The sequence below is a fragment of the Ixodes scapularis genome, unplaced genomic scaffold (genome assembly GCF_016920785.2).
Source record: "Ixodes scapularis isolate PalLabHiFi unplaced genomic scaffold, ASM1692078v2 PGA_scaffold1__304_contigs__length_218370807, whole genome shotgun sequence".
Classification (NCBI taxonomy): domain Eukaryota; kingdom Metazoa; phylum Arthropoda; class Arachnida; order Ixodida; family Ixodidae; genus Ixodes; species Ixodes scapularis.
The window spans coordinates 44,668,817-44,690,432 of record NW_024609846.1 but is presented as its reverse complement, the minus strand read 5'-3'; the positions used below and the strand labels follow the sequence as shown (position 1 = coordinate 44,690,432).

At 45.5% G+C, this 21,616-nt stretch overlaps 1 protein-coding gene across 2 annotated transcripts in view; it reads left to right on the top strand.

The window, feature by feature from the left end:
• LOC8053671 (cationic amino acid transporter 3) overlaps positions 1 to 21,616 on the top strand; it is a 125,709-nt gene that overhangs the window by 89,582 nt on the left and 14,511 nt on the right. Inside the window, exons 1-5 of one of the 2 annotated variants that reach the window (XM_040501116.2) lie at positions 8,469 to 8,527; positions 12,427 to 12,657; positions 14,047 to 14,255; positions 17,673 to 17,831; positions 20,062 to 20,258. In XM_040501116.2, the coding sequence (XP_040357050.1) occupies positions 12,483 to 12,657; positions 14,047 to 14,255; positions 17,673 to 17,831; positions 20,062 to 20,258 (740 nt within the window). In that variant the 5' untranslated portion in view covers positions 8,469 to 8,527; positions 12,427 to 12,482. Of the gene's footprint in view, positions 1 to 8,468; positions 8,528 to 12,426; positions 12,658 to 14,046; positions 14,256 to 17,672; positions 17,832 to 20,061; positions 20,259 to 21,616 lie in introns of those variants that run through there. The other variant, XM_029977055.4, reaches the window with a different exon arrangement.

Here is a 21,616-nt window from a genome sequence, read left to right as displayed (position 1 = left end):
GAGCGCACTTGTAAGGGCTTTATGTGTGTACACGTGTTGTGCTGTTTGAGAATACGAAAAGGAAAATGCCTACTATCATTATTATTATTTCTGTTCAGAGTCAAGACCCACGTATGTTCTCAACAAGTATTGGGAGATAAGACAAGATGAGTGGAAGGTTGGAAGTTCAAATCTCAGGTTTCATAGCTGTTGATTTCAATTTGTCATAATAGTACTTCCGTGGGTACTAGGCGCTCTGATGCAATGTATGCAGCCTGTAGAAACAGGCTGTATACAATCGAAACAATAACAGAGCGCACGGTCTACAAGCTTCCCCTTTATCTCTGGCTCGTAGCGAGCACGGGTTGGCTTGTATCTTTTAATTACGTAATGTAGACCAAGCCATAGCCTTCTTTATTCCAGAAAGCCTGTCAAATCGCAAAAGAACGTGCCCGCTGTAAAGGGGAGAGGAGATCAAAGAAGGGGCGCGCTTGGGGTTCTTGGGGCTCTCCCCATGGTTTCCTCCTTTCCATCGACGGCAATCCTCCTCGCCTTCTGTCCGCGCCACACCCCCGCCACCATGTCTGAGCGGGGCCCACAAGGCGCGCGTCGGCGCGCGCCTGTGTGCCGGGAGCAACCGGGTGCCGGGCCGTACATGTTATTGCATACGGCGGACTAGAGATTTCTTATTTTTTATTTTTTTTCGCATATGAAAACAGTGTTGTTTTTTAACGTGAAGAAACTCGCGTTTGTGTATCTTTATTGGAGCTATAAAGAGCGGGAAGACGTCTCTGTCGGCAAATATAATAGCGCGAGCAGAGTTGGAATCGCTCGCGCGTAAAGACAAGCTTTCTCCAATTCCACTAAACGCGAACGATTAAAAAAAAAAATGTAGTTGAGTATTTTGGGACATCGGCATGCACTGCGAAAATATAGTTCGTTTACCCGTCTACTGCAGCAAAAGCTGAGAGCAGGCACTCAGTAGAATGCACCTCTCCCTGCGTTTAAATAGATTTTCGTGTGCGAGGACTGCGTTGCTAGCTAGCGGGAGGGAGTCTGTGCCGTCGCTTTGATCATGAATTAGGCACGCGCCCGCAAGGCTCGCAATCCTTAGCGTACGCTCTACTAAAACATTTTAGTATCTTGAACGAAGTGCATTTAGAGAATCGGCATCGCTCGAGTTAGGCAAATAAATGACACCACTACGCGTGTAAAACAGAACTTTTCGGTAATTTTTAGCACCCCCGATCGTTTTGTCAATCCAGAAGCTTGGTTTACTTCATACACATTTTAGAAGCGTCGAATACTACCTGCAACTGTGCACATGCGCGCGGAGGAATATGCGACGTCTGCTATTTACGCGCCTCGTGCATAAAACTACCCATCAAATAATCAAATACACTGACTTGTATCCCCTCCGTTAAAAATAAAAATAGCGCGTGCTCGGTTGCCTTGCCAGCACGTTCCTCATTTATCACATATATTAGTGTTTTGACGTTCTAACGCGCAAGGTACACTTTTGAGTTCACTCTCAGAGTGCTTAAGCTTTGCCGCCCACCCGCGGGCGTACCTTACTGCGTGAGTTACAAAACGAGGACAGAGAGATCCTTCAGCAAAGCCTTCTAAATAAAAGAGCAAATTTTTTATTGTCAATAATTGATGCTTTATTAATCACAAAAGGCAAAAGACAATCATTTGTCTTTAAATTCTGTGCATGCTCCCTGAAACGGTAATTGCTGCACCTTTCCGTTTGCTCAGCGTAAGATTTTCCACACTTTAAGGGGATTTCATACACGACCGCTTTGACGCATTCGATATTGGCCTCGAGATCGACCTAGAGGTGGCGCTACGGTCGCGCTATCATCATCATCAAAGCGGGGATAGGAGAATGGCCGCCCCATAGGCTCTCCAAGTTCGCGCGCGAGACGGCGTAGATTTTTGCGTGTATTTTGTCGCATACTATCGGTGGCAAAACAATTCTAGCGGAAAAGGATTCGGTACTGTTCGGTGCTTCAGTGAAGATCAAATCGTGTTGCCAACGTGCGGCCTAAATTTATATAATCGCTTCTGTGGGTGCGTCGTCTGCTCTAGGCTGACGTTGGAAAGCATGGATCACCACGACTGATGCCTGTCTCCGGCTGAACTGGAATATTTATGTTAAATATTTGTTTCTTTTAAAATGGACATATCGGTTCATCAACGAGGGAATTAAAAAAAAATTCCAACCCAGATAACATAATACTGGCTGTAAAATCGCAGCTTCTATGCTTTTTTTTTACTTCTAGCTTTTGCAGTAATATAAATATTTAGAATGAAGATAAGTTAGCGCTGTATTGGAAATTACCGTGCTATTGAGTTCCTCTGCCCGTTTACTGTGCCATAGTGTGGGTAAGTTTCTTGGAGTCTGAACAAATCCACTGCGTTGCGATGAGGAGAGTGTCTCATCTAGTTAAAATCTGCAAACTGCACGGTCGGCAGGACAACTGAAACAAGGGAAACAAACTGTTCTAATATATCTGCCGTGACTGTAATAAACGAGTATAACCGAGCAATGCAGCAATGTTCCTGTTATTAAATGCTTTTCTCTGTCGTGTGGGTTCACCCGCTTCAATTTTCTTGGTGAGGGCCGCGAATGTCAAGAGGCTAATACTATAAATGTCGGGCTAAATAATTTTGTATTCATACACAGTAGACTCTGCAACCCCAACAAACGACGCGCACCTCGACAGACAGCATCGGCCGCAGTGACATTCTTTTACTGACGAGGGCCCGGCTAGCGACCTTCACAAGACTTTCCGATCACCCTCCGCCCTCATCTAACGTATATCGGGACTGGGCAGTTCATCAATTAACTTTCAGATTATTCAAGTAATGCTTTAATTGCAAGTCTTTTTGCCGGTTAATTGGAGCCTTGTGCTGGAGAAAGTTCCACGTTGTGAGTTTAGCCCTATGTTTCCAATTTCCATGGAACCTACTGGAATTGTAAAGTTAATTGATTCTTTGAAAGTATCATCGTCATGTGGAAGCGATAATATTAAATCAAAATTTCTAAGACAAACTAAAATGTACTCATCCTTTTTTTTGGCCAAAATTTTCCAGCAATCTCTTGAGTGTGGAACGCTCCCAATAGAATGGAAAACTGCGAAGGTGGTTCCACTGCATAAGTCCGGTAACAAGCATTCTCCATTAAATTATCGACCCATTTCACTAACAAGTATTCCTTGTAAAATAATGGAGCACATTCTGTACTCTCATATTTTCAATTACTTAGAATCCAATTCATTTTTCGCTCCTGCTCAACATGGTTTCCGTCGCTCATTTTCTTGTGAAACGCAGCTGCTTCATTTCACCCATTGTTTGCATGCTATACTGGACAAAAACCATCAGGCTGACTGTATTTTTCTCGATTTTTCTAAAGCATTCGACAAGGTTAATCATAAGTTACTAATGCTTAAACTTTCTTCATTAAGCCTAGATCCTAACTTGTTAACCTGGCTGGAATGCTTTCTAACCAACCGCTCACAATATGTAACTCTAAATGGCGTTAATTCATCCCTGACTGATGTTGTAGCGGGCGTACCCCAAGGTTCAGTTTTAGGCCCGCTTCTTTTTCTAATATTCATTAATGATTTACCAAGTTGTGTTTCTTCCTCCATGCATTTATATGCAGATGACTGTGTAATTTATCGGGAAGTTCATGATGATGATGACGTACGCATTTTGCAATCTGATTTAAATAATATTACTCTTTGGTGCAAAAAATGGCGTATGGAATTAAACCCTAACAAATGCAAACTAATGCGCGTTTCCCGGCAAGGCGCACGCCCTTCAAAATATACACTAACCGACATTCAACTTGAATCTGTAAACTCATACCGTTATCTGGGTGTTACTATATCGTCGACATTAACCTGGAAGCCTCATATTGATATAATAATCGCCAACGCTAACCGCATGTTAGGATACTTACGACGAAACTTCAGAACGGCCCCAGTTAACTTAAAACTTCTTCTTTATAACACTCTTGTACGGTCAAAATTGGAATACGCAGCCTCTATTTGGGATCCTAACCACACGTTTCTGCATAAAGCTCTCGAACTAGTTCAAAATAACGCCGTTCGTTTCATTCTGTCTAATTATAATCGAACAGCTAGCATATCATCAATGAAATCCAGTTTATTGTTACCCTCTTTGTCATTGCGCAGAAAGTTTTTTCGACTTTGCCTGTTTCATAAAGTGTATCATCATCAGTCGCTGCAAGACCATTTCTTTACATTGCCTAGCTATTACTCTTCCCGTCTGGACCATCGGAATAAAGTTGGATTAACACGTTGCCAAACAAACACTTTTTTTTATTCATTTATCCCGCATACATCAAACGACTGGAACCACCTTCCAGCAGATATCGCAACTATACCTGATTATTCTCTTTTTCGCCAATCTTTGTCTACATTTCTGTTTGGTGAGCCAACATGAGTCATTTTATTTTGTTTATTTTTTTCCGTAAAATATATTGCTTGCCGCTTTTGCCAATGGCTGTGTGTTTTTGATATTTCAATTTCTTGTTGTTTGTTTTTTATTGTTTTGTCAGTTTGTTTTATTTTGCTTTGCCCCTCCCCTCTACAATGCTTCGGCGCTTGAGGGTATGTACAATAAATAAATAAATAATAACAAGGAGTAAAATATGCCTGCTTTAATATTTTTGACATCTTTGTTTCTTATGTGACACAGGCTTGCACGGTAAACTACTTCAGCGTGTCATTTCACCGAGGGTGATTATACTGTTTAAATAATAACTTAAAAAATACTTCATTTTAAAAGGCTTCCTGTGTTCATATTTATGTGTGACTCACAATGTGAAGCTTAAAATGGGAATGCAATATGCCATTTATGACATAGTAAAACCAGTAAAAGAATGTGTAGTTTTAACGTCTTTCACGCAATATGACCGGCGAAAAATCAACATACGGATTTATTGATTGATTAGTCTATTAAAGGCTGGCGATCAGTCGGGTTAATTTTCGAATCAAACCACAGACCCACTCAACATTCAATGCTTTATGAAAGCCACGGTTTGTGCGAGATAACAAAAATACGTTGAGCCAGCGACTGTATACAAACCAACACACTAATATTATGGAAGCTTCCGACTTAATAATAATCGCTTTGCGGAATTTCTACGCATGTGAAACGATACAACACAACCTTTAGTAAGAAGAAACGGCAACAAAAACATAAAACATTTAATAAGGAATGTCAAGCCCAGCCTGAAACGGGACTTGCGTCGTCGAGATCCATGCTTCTGAGCGTGCGCCCGTAGCGGACGACGCACGGCGGTATCCCCGCTTTCGCACGTTTCCAATTTCGGCCGCACGGTGGCGACACGGTTCGATCTCGAGGCGAATATGGCCTGGCATACTTCGTATCATATCCTTGTTATATTTTTACTGTCACTAGCAATTCGAGGGCAAATTTGGCAGAGTTTCTTTGGCGCTTAAAACATGAGAGACACTCTATACCCGTTCGCAACCTTCTTGAGGTTTTACGACATTTTGTGTACGTATGATATAACCTAGGCCCTCATGTTGTTCAGTGCGGACTGCGTCATTTTTCCTGGTCGTGTGGCTTTTTTACATTCTGTAGGAGGGCCTCTGCCATTAGGACCTTCTTGAGACTGCGGGTCAAGAGGACACGAATGGCGAAGAACAGCTGGAGGACTACTGCGGCTCTTCATAGCATCGTCCTCCCTTCCAGGAAAAACAAAATGTGAAAAGAATTTGCTCCAGGTTCCGCACTCATATTTTTCAAGAACATTCAATAAGCCGGACGATTTGGAGTCTTCTATCACACTCTTCAGGAAGTTCATTGCAAAAGTCATGCTAAAGTGGTTAGTAGAGAACACAAACCTCTACCTCACGCAGAACTACGGAAGCTCGGTCAATACCACTGCTTTGAAACTTGAGCAGTATATTGGTATGTACCTGCAAATGGGACTGATCAAAATGTTCAACGGAAGATGCTATTTGGAGTTGAGCTCAAGGTACTGAGCTATTGCAGATAAGATGACTCGAAACCGTTTTTGAAACTTATGAAGCACCCCCATGGCGTGCACAACTTGGAAGTTAGAGAAAATAAGGGCAAGCTGTGGAATCTTCGACCCTGGAGTTTAGGACTGCAGCGTTATCTTGCAAGCATCGAACGAGAAGAATTCAATAAGGCCAATGACATCATGGTCCCATTGACAAGCAGGAGCTTTCTAAAAGAATACCTTCGCAAGAAGACGGCACCATGGGGATCCAAGCTCTGAAGACGAGCTGACAAGACTGGCGTTCTCTACCAGTTTGAAGTTTACCAGGGACAGTCCAGTAAAATGTACGAATATGGGCTTTTAGGGGACACTGTCCTCACCATGTGCACCGAAGTGCAATCCGATGAAGGTTTCAAAGTTGCCGCTGACAAATTTTTCAGTAACTTGGGTCGTGTGGAAGAGCTCACTGGAAGAGATCTCCAATATGTTGGAACATTGCGCCAAAACAAACTCGGAGTTTGCAAGCTTTTGGATTAACAAAACTTTAAAAAAGCGTGGGCAAGGCGCACATGACCGTAGGGTGGATAATGCGAAAGGCCTTGTTGTTATTCGTTGGTTTGACAGAAAGGCCGTGACACCTGTGTCAAAGTTTGTGTCAGTAGAGCCAGAAGGAAATTTAAAAAGGTATGACCGTAAAGCCAAGGTACACATTGATGTCCCCCGACCCGCTATCGTGGCTGTTTACATCAGCTTCATGGTAGGTATTGACCCGCACAACTACCAAATAACCCTGTACAATTACACCATCAGGTCTAGGCGCTGGTATTTGTACATATTGTACCATACCATGTACATCTGTGTTGCAAATGGATGGAATATCCAAAGGCGCCAAAGTGCACAGCTGAACACGAAGCCAATTAAGCAGAGATCATTCATTTCAATGTTGCCTGAAAGCTTCATGCTGTCAGGGGAAGTCACAAGGTGATGGCCGTCGTGCTTGCTACCACCTCCAGCGAAGAAAAGGAAAGTTACATCTGAAGAGCTGCAAGAAGACATCCGAAAGGATAGTGTTGGGCACCTACCACTTGCCACCAGCAACAGGCTACGATGCAAGAACTGCGTACCAAGTGCGAACACATTCAGTTCCATCATCTGTGCAAGATGTTGAGTCACCTGTGCCTTACCAAGGACAGAAACTGCTTCCACAAGTATCCTAAGCCATGAGCCTATGGCTGTGTGCCTACGCCTGAAGATAGCCCAATCTACCATATGTGATACGCTGAATATTTTATTAATTGGAAGGTATTCGATTGTGACTTTAGTAAGAATCTATTCTGATTGAGGTTAGCATGCAATAAACATGTTCTCTTATTTGTTGTTATGCATGTAGGCTCTACAATGACGAAGGAGGCTATGACTAAGCCCAACGCCCCGCTAAAAGTCTCGCTTATCCGCGCGCTGACCAAAGTAAAATGACGTCACAGAACATTCACGATGGAGTGAAGGATGAAATTTAGACTTTTGCCTTTATATGTCACCTGGCGCAATATATTGGGTAGCCCGGGGATACTTTCAATCCGCGTATAACAAGACTGAAGATTCTGCCGTATTTTCGAGCACAAATCTACGCACTATTCATGATAAATGGTCGCTTATAACAATGTCAGAATTGTTTCGAGCGCACGGTGAAAGAATAAAGGGTTACGCACAGTAGGAAATGAATACATAGATCGGAATTGTTTAAGTGCTGCCTATTAGACGACGCAAGTGTGCCAGTATGTTCTTGCGCCGTTAACGGTCTCAAGCGCGCGTACAAATCGCTCGCACACACTGAAACGCAAATGTGTAAAGCATAACACCTTTACTGTCTTGCTCGCCTGTTCTTGTCTAATTTGCACTTTTTTATTTGTTTTGCATGAACCAGCCCTTCGTTTTTAGGTTGTGTTGGCGCGCGGCACAGGCGAGCTAAAAAAACTTCCCTCAAAAAGGGAGCCTAAAGCAAGCGTTCGCGTAATGGAGGCAGGTGCACCAACGAACTGCTCTCAAACCAACCTGTCATTTTCGTTTACATAGTATCAAACTATATTTCACTCGGAACGCTATATGAAAAGGAGCGAAACTTGGGTAACGCGCTTTAGAAAACCCCAAAGGGAGGGGAACTGTGAGCAAGCGCCAATAAATAATGGCAGAGATCAACCTGCGTTAGCGGACCGAGCGGCGTTGTTTGAAATCCCCGGTGTATCGATCGCTCCGGCATCGACGTTACGCATAACGATGCTTTTTCTGTCTGCTTCGTGTACGTCTGGAAAGCTTTGAACAATGCCGCCGATACTCAGCATCCTCCGAAATCCGTTTTTTTTTTTTTGTTTTAATTTTTTTTTTTCGAACGACCTTGCGTATACCTTGCTTTCAGAGCCTAATAGACCGCTTTCGAAATGCGCCCCTGGCAACCTTGCCGCATCGTCACCGGGAGCGGATAAGGACGCATCTGGGGAATTCGGGGCCACGCGAGAGCCACCGGTATCAATGAGTATATTCTGTTTGAACTTACGATGGAACACAGTGGATGTTGCGAGTCATCCAAGCAAATCCAGCGCTTCGAAGGAATCACGTGACTACGCACCCCTCGCGAGGCTACGCTTATTATACTTTGTTTTATCTTAAGTTCAGACACAGCTAGCTTACGCTACGAGCTGATGGGACCAATCAGAACGCTTCAAAGGCGTACCATCTTGGTGTTTGTCGCGTTTCTGTACGTGTTCTATATTACGCTGAACCGATCAAAAACAGAAAAGGCTTAGTGACTTGAGCTTTTGAGTCTGCTTCATCGGAACCATGACCTCGTAGCATTGACTTCGTCTGGACTTAAGCTGAAACAAAGAAGAATATTGCATTACTCCACAGCTGCGCTCCTCCCGAAGGAAGTCAAGCGACACTCAAACGGCATTGGATTAGTTTCGATGGCTCGTAGCATCTTCAGACATCGTTGGGGGAAACGGAGAACAGTGATGGTAACTTTGAAAACAGGCAATGCTTTGGGGAAACGAAGGAATAAAAATACCTTGCACGCGTTAATCGTACGAAGTTCGGGCAAGAACCGCGGTTATTCGTCGTACTTTCTTTCGGAACGGTTGTAAACAAATAATAATTAAAAAAAAAAAAAAAAAAAAAAAACCTTGTGGAGAATTTTTGGGGGGAAAGGCAGTTCACATTGAATCGGAAAATGGTGCCCATATGTTGACCTTTTTCGATAACTGGCGCAGTCACCCCTGAAGATGAAATCGTGTTGGTTTTGAAACGTCGGGTTGCCTTTCATTTTTTGGTTGGAGATATATTTTCAGACTTTAACTCTCACCCAACCAGGCAGATATCTGTCGAATATGTTTACTTTCAAGACTGGCGCAATACAGTTCCATATATTTGAGAGCTCCGTCGGCAGACACTTTTCCATTGAAAATTTCAGACAATCGCTTATAACTTTTGATTAAGATGATGACGAGTTCGTAAATGTTGGCGTCTGGTTCGAACCACTAAGGTTACATTTGGGTGGTGAATGAGCCTTCTGCGATGTGTAGTTTTATTTTTGCGGGGATGAAACCTTGTAAATATTTTGAGGGACAATCAGTACATGGCATTCCGGTGTGTAAGGCATTATTTCTTACCATGATGGTTTTCACTCTAGTTTGGAGCCTGCCGCAATACGTAATAATGGCTTTGCCGTGAATTAACGGGGGGATAGGTGGCATTCTTGTTCTTATAAACTGCCGGCAACAAGAAGGGTGAGAACAATACATAAAACACATGAACGGACAAGAAATACGTATTATCCTCTGTGGCATTACGTCAATCTTTTTTTTTTTTTTTTTTGAGGAACGACATTAACGCCGTTAAATTCGTTGCAATCGTTTAGAAAAGCCCATTTCGAGTTAAGCTATCATGTTGAACCTTCAGGAGCTTGCTTGCGCCCCTGATTTTTGTTCATATAGGTACTTACAAATTACATATGACCCATACCACCTAAATCTCATAATACCATGACCAAAAATTAGGGCTGGGTGTATATTAAAATTTAGCTAAAGCAATCGCTACAATTTAATCGATTAATTAATCTATTACTTGGTCATGTTCATTTACACGCATAATATATATAAAAGTTCCAAATCTTTTTGATTTCGACAATTTTGATTATGAATGAACCTCGATATGCTGTTGAGAACTTTTAGAAAGGCACTCACACTCACAAATTCTGCAGACACTCACGCTTCAGCTGCACGAGGCAAAGCGGTTCGTTGATATTCTCTGGCAAGAGCGACCTCGTATGATGGTTCACAATAGTCTGCTGCGCTAAGCAGACATTAGCACGGCGTTGAAGTGCCCGGGACACGTGTAACGATCTGGACTGATCTGGAGCTACAAATCTTTCCCCTACAGTTTACTTTAGGCTCAAATTTCCCCTAAAGTTTGCACTTCATACACAGGTGTTCTCGTCCACGTCTACGTGGTGAAAGAGTTCAAATTTTACTTTCTTTTGGTTTGTCAAGATTTGGCCGAATAACCGGTTAAAACTATTATTGCTGATTAAAGCCTTAATCCATTAATCGCCCAGCCTAATAACCGTATAAAATATTGTACGCGTCTTTTTCACTGAAGAACACGCTGGTCAATTTGATGTTCGACAATGGCTGTCTAGCATATTTTACACGTCAAATGGCACACAAATGAAAATGATTCTTTTCAGCTGTCTTTATTAATTTTCCAATTGCCAATATTTCAATTAAACAGATGTGGCGCGGAGCAACCATCGATGTTTTACGTTTTTGTGTATATTACGTGTATTAGAAATGGGAGATTGTCTTTGACCACTTGAAATTGTGAAGTATACTGATGAAACTGTTTAATATCTATATATATTTGTTTTAATATCGCTTATATATGTGCCTGTCTTTAGTTGTGTTTTTTTTTTTCGGTAGGGTTTGGACGCACCACGTGCATATTTCGTCTGTCTCTACGTGTTTTTCTTTTTTTGCACAAAAACGCGTATTAGGAACGGCAATAGAGATAAAGGAGTTAAGAGAGGAAAAGGGTTATGCGAGAAGCAAACTATAGTCCGTTGCAAATCAAGACGCTGGGGCAATGGTAACACGGGCCGGGGAGGAGGAAGCAGACGGAATGCTTGGGGGAAAACCTCTTTCTCTCTTTAGCGTTCCGTCTGCTTCCTCCTCTTCGGCCATCCTTACCCTCGCCCAACCTTCTCGAGTTGCAAGGGACTATAAGCAGGCCTTGAACTTCCCAACTATGGCTGGACGCAGGATGTGTTTTTCTTAGGCACAAGGAGCGTTGTTTTCGACCGCAATGTTCTTCGTAGGGGCCTCGTGCCTCGCAATTATTCTCTCGGACTGATAGGTTCACAAAAGACTCGGTGCTTCATGACCCGCTCAGAATACCTTCGTCTTTTGTGAGCCCGCCCGCACGATCGCACGTTTCCTGGCAGTCCGGTGCTTTCAAATAAACAAAACAGAAGTTTGCGTTGATTTTAGTTGGTTCTGCAGTAAAAAAAAAAGCCTGTGTCCAGATGCGTAAGACCTTAGTAAATCTGACGTGTTACACTAAAGTACAAAAATGACATGCACATATATCGTTCTTACATGCTGCGTTCTTACTTAAGGCCTTTCGTACACTTGCATCCAAGTAAGGCCGGCTGAAACAAGACCGGTTTTTAAGGCTTTTTGCGACGGCTTAGAACCAGCTCCGCAGCGGCGCACCCGGTCCTAAGCCATCGCAAGAAGCTTGAAAGCCGGTTTTATCTCAAACAGTCCTACTCGGTTGCAATTGTGTGAACAGGCCTTGACTTCTAGGTTGTCTTAGCAGAAAGAACAGCGGTTAGGTAGTTGATGCTTACCTATCCGATGAGGTGTGTATACGTTTAGACAGGGTATGCGGCTTCTACATGATAAGCAGTGTCTATGACATCTATAAGTTATCGACAGCTTAAAATGCACTGGGCGTGACTTCCTATGATCACGTTTCTTGCTTCGAAATTCGTTCTTTGGAGTCCTCATCGGCCAATTCCGCAATCTCGTCAGCTGCCGAGAGATAAGATTTGTTATTAAGGCGACAGGGCACCACGATTGCGTCTGGCTGAAGAGAGAATCGGAACGCTGGTACGCACAGGTTCACGATGTTTGGGAAATAAGTGTCTCGACCATAGGTACGAGCTCTGATCTTGATTGGAACACGAAGCAGCATTGGTGTCCAAGAAGATCAGATCTACGGCAGACTATGGACCTCCTCTTTCGAAGGTACAGGGTCTGTATGGAAAAGGGACACTATTACGTCTTTGAGAGCATGGGTCTAAAAACAAAACACTAAAACTATGTTGCTCTTTTTTGTTCTGTCCATGGCGGCTTCTTTCTGCGAAGGCGTCTGCTACGCGGAATTTGGCGTCCGTGTGCCCCACACCACGGGCTCCGCCTACATGTACAGCTACGTCACGGTGGGAGAGTTCATCGCTTTCGTCATTGGTTGGAACATGATCCTGGAGTACCTGATTGGCTCGGCCGCCGGGGCATGCGCCATCAGTGCCTGCATCGACGCCATGCTGGACGGCGCCATCAGCGAGGCCTTCCGGAAAACCTTCGGGACAATAATTGGTGAGATGACTTTTTTTATTGTGTAATGTTCGGCTTTCTAAGTCTTTACTATTTTTTATTGTCATTTTCTGTGGCGAAAACACTTGTTCATTACAAAGATGAAATATAGTCGTAATGCGTTTAAACTGCTGCACTGCTTGCTATTTCATCGTATTTATATCTCAACGCATTTGCGTTGGTATAATTGAAACATAATCTGAGCTAATAAAGAACAAAAGAAGTGGCGATGTCAATGAGTTTGATGGCTTTGAATAAGAAAATTCCGGGTATATTAGGAGCCTTCCAGACGGCTGTAGGCGTCAGCATGACAGGAAGGAGATGTGTTAGGATGCATATAATGATAAAATGTATAAGTCAAGATACAACTTAAAAAAATAGGCATCCACTGTAATGTACGAGCGTAATTTAATATTAAGATAAAACTGTTTCACCTCAACTGGCATCGAGTTTTAGAGTGAATTATGCAAATTGTACTATTAACTAGAATCATCGTACTCCCAGGAATTTGCGACCGTATATTTTATTTCATATGTACAGTCTCCGGCGAAATGAAAGACCCACTGGGAGCGCGTGGCCGAGGCGGTGGCTGGCGGGGGCGCTGCGAGCGCTCCGGGCAATTCCATTCTGCTTCGAGGGGAGGACGCTCACTCGAGGCTCAGCACAATCTGATAAGCGTGTTTCGCTTTATCTGAGCCCGAGTGAGCGTCCTTTCCTCGAAGCAGAATGGAATTGCCCGGAGCGCTCGCAGCGCCTCCGCCAGCCACCGCCTCGGCCACGCGCTCCCAGTGGGTCTTTCATATTGCCGGAGACTGTACGGCACGGTTCGTTCCGTGAGCCTGGAAGCAATGTACAAGAAAAGCACATAAACTCAAATAAGACTAGAGAAATTGTGTACAAAATTGAAATTCCATCTGAACTTATTGATTCAAGCGCTTCTTTCGAGTGCCAGCCCGTGAAGTCTTATAGCGATTACAGTGTCTGCCAACTACCAGCATCAGTGACGTCTCCCCCCCCCCCTCCCCCCTCAGTACTATGAAGCTGATATTAATATTTGCAAAACATTTTCAAAGAGCAGTAATCTGCCCTCGAAGTTTCAAGCTACTTGTCCCCTTTTCTGTTTCTTCTTGCGAATCTTTAGAATTAGACATCCCCATCGTGTAGCATATTCTGTTACGACAGTTGGCATATTTTATTAAAAACTGGAAAAAAACCGTTACTGAAGTTTCAGCTATTCCACCCGGCAGGTTCTGCTCAGAAATATTAAAGGTCATACGGACAACTACCAACATGTTACACGAGGATTATAATCCCGATGCAAGTTACGAGGGCCGAAGCGCATTCGAGATCGGCGATCATTTTACCAGCCCATAATGTTCCCGTATTACGCAGGCCACACTCCCGATCTCTTAGCGGGCATCATCACCATCTTGATGACGTCGCTCATGCTGGCCGGCGTGAAGAAGTCGCTGCTCTTCAACAACGTGCTCAACTGCCTCAACTTCGCCGTCTGGGTCTTCATCATGGGCGCCGGGCTCTTCTTCGTCAACTCAGACAACTGGACGCAGCACGGAGGCTTCCTGCCATACGGATGGTCCGGAGTCAGTGCTCTCTTACAACTGCATTGTTCCTCGGGTTGTTATAAACAAATTAAGAGTAAAACAGAACATATTGCATACTCCGGTTCTCTTTAGGTCCGTGGAGTAGATCGTGCAGTGCCCCGGAAATGAATCGTCACGTGACTCGCTGTCTTTGTGGTATTCCCGGCTAATGCAGTCAGGAACAAGAATACTCAGGATCGCGGTGGACCATTCGCATTGCTGCTGGGGGCACGACCTACCACTGTTTGCTCTCTGTCTCTCTAGAGTGTTAAAGCTACGGTAGACGGTGCGCATTTCAATTCTAGGCACTATTCGAATATCTTTCATTGAGAAGATAAACGTCATAGGGGTGTGCAAACAGAGGTACGAATCAAATGGCTAGGCGTCAGCCGCAGCTTGCACGCTGCAAAAAAAAGTACCCGTACGTCGTGAGCTTAGTACTCTAACCCAATGAAGATTATCATATGCATAATCACTGGCAGTTTAAGAAACGCAGGGCGTAGCTGCATCTAGTTATCGCTCCTCAGCCAATCAGATTGCACAGTTAGCCGATACGAACGCCGAGCACCAAACGCAATACAGGAAGCGTGAACGTATTAAGCCCTGCGTCCCTGCGTTTCTTAAGCTGTCAGTGCGTTTAGATGCGGTAACTTCATAGGGTGGCTTGTGCTCTTAGTTCGGGTGGTGCATACAGGCAGGATGAGCCTTATTCTTTTAGTGCCTGGGGTGGGCGGTGCTCTTCGCGCTTTCCTGCCCCTTCCACTTCTCTCTTCGTTCCGCGCATTTTCTCTACACCAAATGTTTCTGCTCTTCTCTTCCCTGTCCTTTCCAACTCCCTCCGCTCCGTGCGCTTTTTCATACCACCTACTTCTGCTCCTCCCGTTTCTGCGTACAGGGTCTGTAGCTTAGTCAGCAGCGCATTCGGCTTCGACGCCGGTGACCGGGGTTTAATCCCGAACACCGGGTCCCGTTTTTTCATTTATTTTTCAAGATCGTTTAGTGGTTACGGATTGACCCACCTACACGTAGCTTGTTTACGCGGGTCCTGAGGTTTGTTGGCCCTATAAAGCTACCAATTTAATGCCGTTTTAAAATTATAAAATACATTATTAAGACTTATTTTCTACTCGAATAGACGGTTCCTTTGCATGAGCGCCCTTATAGTGTGCAAGTTCGTCAGCTGTTTGCTTACCTCATGATTTCATTTATTTATACAATTTGCACGCGCATTTGTTTTCCAACGATCTCGGTCAATGATTGTAGGCTCTTATCGGCCGTCAATATAGCCAATCACAGTGACAAAGCGAGGCGCGTTCCAGCTCTCCACAAGAGTTATGCGCTTCCACCGATGGTTTCACGCCCCATAATACGGCGCGTTGATTGGTTTACTGGGGCAGTGGCTTTTTTTTTTTTTTTTAGTTAAATTATCCCCAGACCCAACAGAGAATCAGAAGTGGGCATGCAGGCACAAACACTAAACATACCTCTTTTGTGCGCGCGCCAAGAAGAAATTCAAACATATTCTAGATGAGCCCAACATCCTGTGTTAGGCATCATGCAAGGATCGGTCTTTCTCCTCTCCTTCAATCCACTCATCCCGCTCCCCCAAAGCAAAGTAACAAACCAGGAAAAAAATACCCCAGGTTAACTTCTTTGTCTTCCTTCCTTCCGGTCCACGTTTCGACATAAATCTATAAGTTGGGTCAGTCGACGATTGCCAATATAGGAGTAGTCATTATTGAACAGTAAAAATATATCGCATTTTTAAAACTTTATTTCCCCTGAGAAAATAATTTTTAAAGAAATTAAGAGAACTGCTTTGCTTGCACCACCTGCCACTTTACGTTTGAGCAATCCTTGCGTCGGCGAATATTCGGGTTTACATTCGTCGCCTATGGGTGTGGTGATGGAAATCGACGAAATCAAACCATTCCGATAATCTGATTACTGTCAACTAACGCCGGCGGCTGTGATGAACATTGGGAGCAAGCCGTCAAATGGGCACCCGACAGCTCTTTTTTGTCGTAAATTAAGGGTGGCTATGAAACTTTTTTTTTTTTAGATACTGCTCAGAATGAAGCTTTGTCGTTCATAACAACGGACATCCGATTTTTTTTTTTTCAAGTACTACAAGTCGTAGAAAACATTGGAAAGAAACCAGCAAGCTTCACTCTTCCAACTCGCAAGCGGAACAAAAAGCCACGTGCTACGGTGCCACAATATCGTCAGAGCCATGGGCTGGGTGTTAGTAAAGCGCCGGGCGCGTGTTCGTGCTCCGAGCACTGCCATATTTCGGCTATTTCCGTACCCGCAGAGATTGGACACAAGCCCGAAACCGAACGTATGTCTCTAGATACGTATGGGTGCTCATGAACGGAACACTTTTTGGCACTTTTATATGTATATCTGTAGAAAGCTATGATTCACAAACTCCGGCGATAAAGAGACTATTCGGCGTGGTTCGTAAACTCTGGGGCTACTGCTCAGGTGAACACGGCAGTCCACACAATGGGGCGTCTTTTACACACAGGTAGTACACGAAGGGGGCACACAAAAGCCGAATCAGAGCAAAAGGCACGTACGTGTTCTTTTCTGCAGAGCGTGCTGGCAGGCAATCACGGTGGCGTGTCGAAGTAGCCCTCGAAATTGCGGTACCAAGACAACGTCGTCCTGTCCATAAACGTCACTCACTACCAATACGAAAATTGACTAGAAATAAATACCATAGCAGTGATAAACACAGCGAAGAAACATAGCTAAACAGCGCTATAAAAAATAAACGAAGAGCTCAGACGGCGGACAGAATTTGCGCGTAACTAAGGAAACTAGATAGATGACAGGTAATGCGCAGTCCTAAAGTGATGACAGGATGCCTTATTTGCGATATAAAATATATAATTCTGGGCCATATACCTTGTCCCATCCTTTCCACCTGTTGGTCAATAATCCATGCACTATTAAAAAAAAGGTCCGCGAGTTTAGCTTTCTGCAGCATACTGAGACAGCGAAGCCCAACTAACAACAGAAGGCTCTCAGGGAATGCAGAGATTAAAATGCAACTTCACAGAAAAAAAGAAAAGAAAAAGGAACTACGGTATATTTAGGGTCAATGAGCATGACGTTTTTTTTTTTTTTTTTTGCTTGTTTGTTTGTTTTCTCCATGTGTCTGTGCACATCGCATTTTCCAAATCTAATCATATTCTGAGCTTTCTTATTGTTCGCTCCGATTATTTACCTACGTGTTTCGCAAGAAAATGAACTCTCATACTTTTTTTGTGTGTGTGTGGATTGTGAGCTGCTTTAATAAACCGTGACAAACGTAACAGTTTTATGCCTTCGCTGCGAAGGATTCTCAACTAAAAATTACTTTGTTGGCATCTCAATCTCTTGTTTAACACGATGTTTTCTTGAACGCAGGTCCTAGCTGGCGCGGCCACCTGCTTCTACGCTTTCATTGGCTTCGATATCATTGCCACAACGGGCGAAGAAGCCGAAAATCCCAAGTGGTCCATTCCAACAGCCATCATCCTCAGCTTGGCCATCGTTCTGACAGCCTACATCACATCAAGTATGATGGTACGGGCCGCAACATTTTGAACCTTGAAATCTGTGATCTCTGAACCGCTTATATTTCATTTCTTAATGTAGTATGTCTGTTTTAATAAATAAAGCTTTTATATTTTATTGGTTTATTTGCAAAATACCGCGAGTTATTTCAGCAGGCCCTGCAACTACAAGGTAAAAACCGCTAGATAACTAACGTAAAAAACGCAAGAAACATATCTAACCATTGTTGGACTCGGTGCGAAAAACATAAAAAAGAATCGTGGAGAAATGATACAGTATCTCAATTAACAATACTACTTTAAAGGGGTATCCACACGAAGGAGAAATCCGCCACTTTCCTCCGCGGATCGCGCATCACGTGAGACATACGTCATTCCTTTTTGACGCCTCGCGGCGCGTTCTCCTCCGTGGCGGAGGCGCGGAGGCTTTGTGCCGACAGCACGAAAGCTCCGCAAGTGCACGCGGCGGAGCCGGGGACGGAGTTTCCCGGGATGTTGACGTCACGACATCCGTCCGCGGAGTTCTCCTTCGTGTGGATACCCCTTTACACGAAGGAGAAATCCGCCCCTTTCCTCCGCGGATCGCGCATCACGTGCGACATACGTCATTCCTTTTTGACGCCTCGTGGCGCCTTCTCCTCCGTGGCGGAGGCGCGGAGGCTTCGTACTCTTAGCATGAGAGCTCCGCAGGTGCACGCGGCGGAGCCGGGGACGGAGTTTCCCGGGTTGTTGACGTCATGACATCCGTCCGCGGCGTTCTCCTTCGTGTGGTGTATTTGTAACGTGCGCGGATTTCGACGGTGTGTATGTGCACGTGCCGGGTCATCTTCGTGCCGCGTTGTGCATACGACGAACTGTGTGTGTGTGCGCGCGTCATCCTCGTGGCACCTGCCACGTGCCCTGCATCAAAAAAGAAAAAAGAGAAGGAAGGCGGAGAACAGAAAATGGAGTGTGTTCGAGCGGGCAGACTAGCGTGTGGAAGGGAACCTCCGAGCGTCCAGACCCGGGTTCTTCAAGGCTTCCACCTGGCCTGACCCCGGGCTCTTGCGAAGCCTTCACACCAGTTGAAAGCAGGTGCACGTGTTGCGAAGCACACGTCAAGACCACAGCGGCCCCGTCTATTTCAACACGCCACCCCAGACGCCGACGCCGTGCCAACGCCGCCTCCGATCCACTGGCTTCAAGCTGAACCCTGGGGTTTCCGGTACGTGCTCTGTCGGCGCTCCATCGCACAACACCTCGCAAGACCCAGCGCCACGAAACAAGAAAGCGAAAAGTTGTTACAGTGAACTTTCGGGTTGCCTTTAGCGAGCAGCATTTAAACAGTGTGCCGACATGCGAGAGCAATCTGTCGAACGTGCATTTCTGTAATTATTTCCCCAAAGCCATTCGTTGTTTTTCGTGTGTAAATTTAGATAGTGTGTTTTATTCTTCACATGTTGTTTTCTAATATAACAATGTTTTCTACTTCAAACGGTCTCGTTTTTTTACTTCAAGCTCCTGATACACATGATTCTTCACAGTATTATTGCTCAAGCCTGGGATCGGGCGTATGCTTTCCTTTACGTGAATACTGATGAGTCAACCCCTTCAAGTTTTGATAGATAAGAAAAAGAATCAAATCTACTCTAGTCAAAGTCGGCACCGGTGTTCTCTATCTTGTGGGTGGGGGTACTTCAGCCAGACTACGACGTCACTTAAGTACCAAAATAAAATCTACAAGTTGCGAAGCAGCCAGGAAAGGTCCACAAGAAAGAAGAACCATGGAAAGCGGAATCCTAAACATACGTCCATTTGACCTTGTAACAGGGGACGCTGGTCGCACGCACAGTACAGCAAGATCAACTTCGGCTCGAGGATAGTCTTTAAACTCTTATGATGCACGCAATGCAGTACTTATAAAGCGGTTGTTTAAATTGGCATAAAAAATTAAACAGGCGTTTCGAGGAGTGAAGATGAACAGATTCTTGATAAGTTTCCAGGCAAAATTTAGGCGAAAACTTTTCCCTATAAGATTGTCCGCTAGATTTAGCATGAAAATTGACGTCACGCTACCTCACGTTACGGTGTCCAGTCGTGGGGTTGCGTGATACCGTGACGTCACATGACATCAATTTTCGCATTAAATTAGCGAGCAAATGGATGGATGGATGGATAGAGGGATGGACGGAAGGACACATGTTTGGAGGTTCCGTTAAAAGTGATTCTATGCTTTAAAGGAGAAACCTTTTTTTTTCCAGGTGACGCTGATCGTTCCGTACAGCGAGATCAACTCCGGCTCGGGGTTGGTCGAGATGTTCGCCCAGCGCGGGGCCCCGAGCTGCCACTACATCGTGGCGGTGGGCGCGCTCGCGGGCCTCGTCGTCTCCATGCTGGGCTCCATGTTTCCCATGCCCAGGGTCGTCTACGCCATGGCCAAGGACGGCCTCATCTTCAGGTGCTGTAAAGTAATTACGTTGTCTCGCGTGTTTGCTTAGACAACGGAAAGTTAGCCTGCCCAGTGACAATCCTGGTGTCGCCTCTGTAGATGAGAAATTTAACTAGAGCAGTACCACTATGGTGCCTGGAACGCGTCTCCGACTGTGTGTTTACCGCGTCCAAAAAGCGTGGTCTCTCGATTTTCGCCGTGTGACGTCGTACAAGTGTCACACAGTCGCCGGCCGCGATCCTGAAAGTGTCACAGCAGCGGTGGTGGACGTGGCAGACGCCTGGTCTGTCGCAGGCAGAGGTCGGCATTTCAGGACGCCGTCATTCACCCTCACCCTTACAGCAACACTCACCTGACCCCCTCATTCACCCTCACAGCTACACTCACCCTCAGCCCCTCACCCTCATCCTCACAGTCGCACGCACCTTCAGCCCTTCACTCACCCTCACTGAACCTCACGGCCCTCACGCCCCTCACGCACTCACCGACCTCACGGCCCTGACGTGCTCTACCCCTCACCCACTCACGGTCCTCAGAGCCCTAATACCCTTCACGTACTCATGGCCCTCACGCCTTTCACACACTCGCTGCCCTCACGGCCCTCACGCACTAATACCCCTCACACACTCAAGGCCCTCACAGCCCTTACGGCCCTCACACACCCCACGCACTCGTGGCCCTCACGCCCCTCACGCAGTCACCGCCCTCACGGCCCTGGCGCACTCATACCCATCACGCGCTCACGGCCCTCACACCCCTCACGCACTCATGGCCCTCACGCCCCTCACGCATTCACGCCCATCACGCACTCACCGCCCTCATGGCCCTCATACCCATCACGCACTCACAGCCCTCACACCCCTCACGCACTCATGGCCCTCATGCCCCTCACGCACTCACCGCCGTCAAGCACGCATACCCCTCACGCACTCACGGCCCACACAGCCCTTACACCCCTTACCACTCATGGCCCTCACCCTCACGCCCCTCACTCACTCAACGTACCCACAGCGCTCACACCCCTCACGACCTCACGACCCTCACTCATCCTCACACTCATGAATTTTCTTGACTCAGAAACTCACTCACCCTCACCTCACCTGTGAAGATGAAGGTGAGTAAGGGTGAGTGATGGCCCTCATGAGTGAGGTTTGCCGAGGTATGGCCGCAGGTTGTTCTCCAGCCTGGCAGTCTACTAACGCTTCGGCAGCCCGGAGTTGCCACGCTGCGACGACAGCGACACCTGCGTTGTCTCGTGCTTTTTGCCGGAACTCCTACGACCAACCGCCAGGATCGCGACATCCGACAGCATGGCACTCCGGCTTTTGTGACATCCTTTGTTGCTACTTGGGACCATGTTCGATACG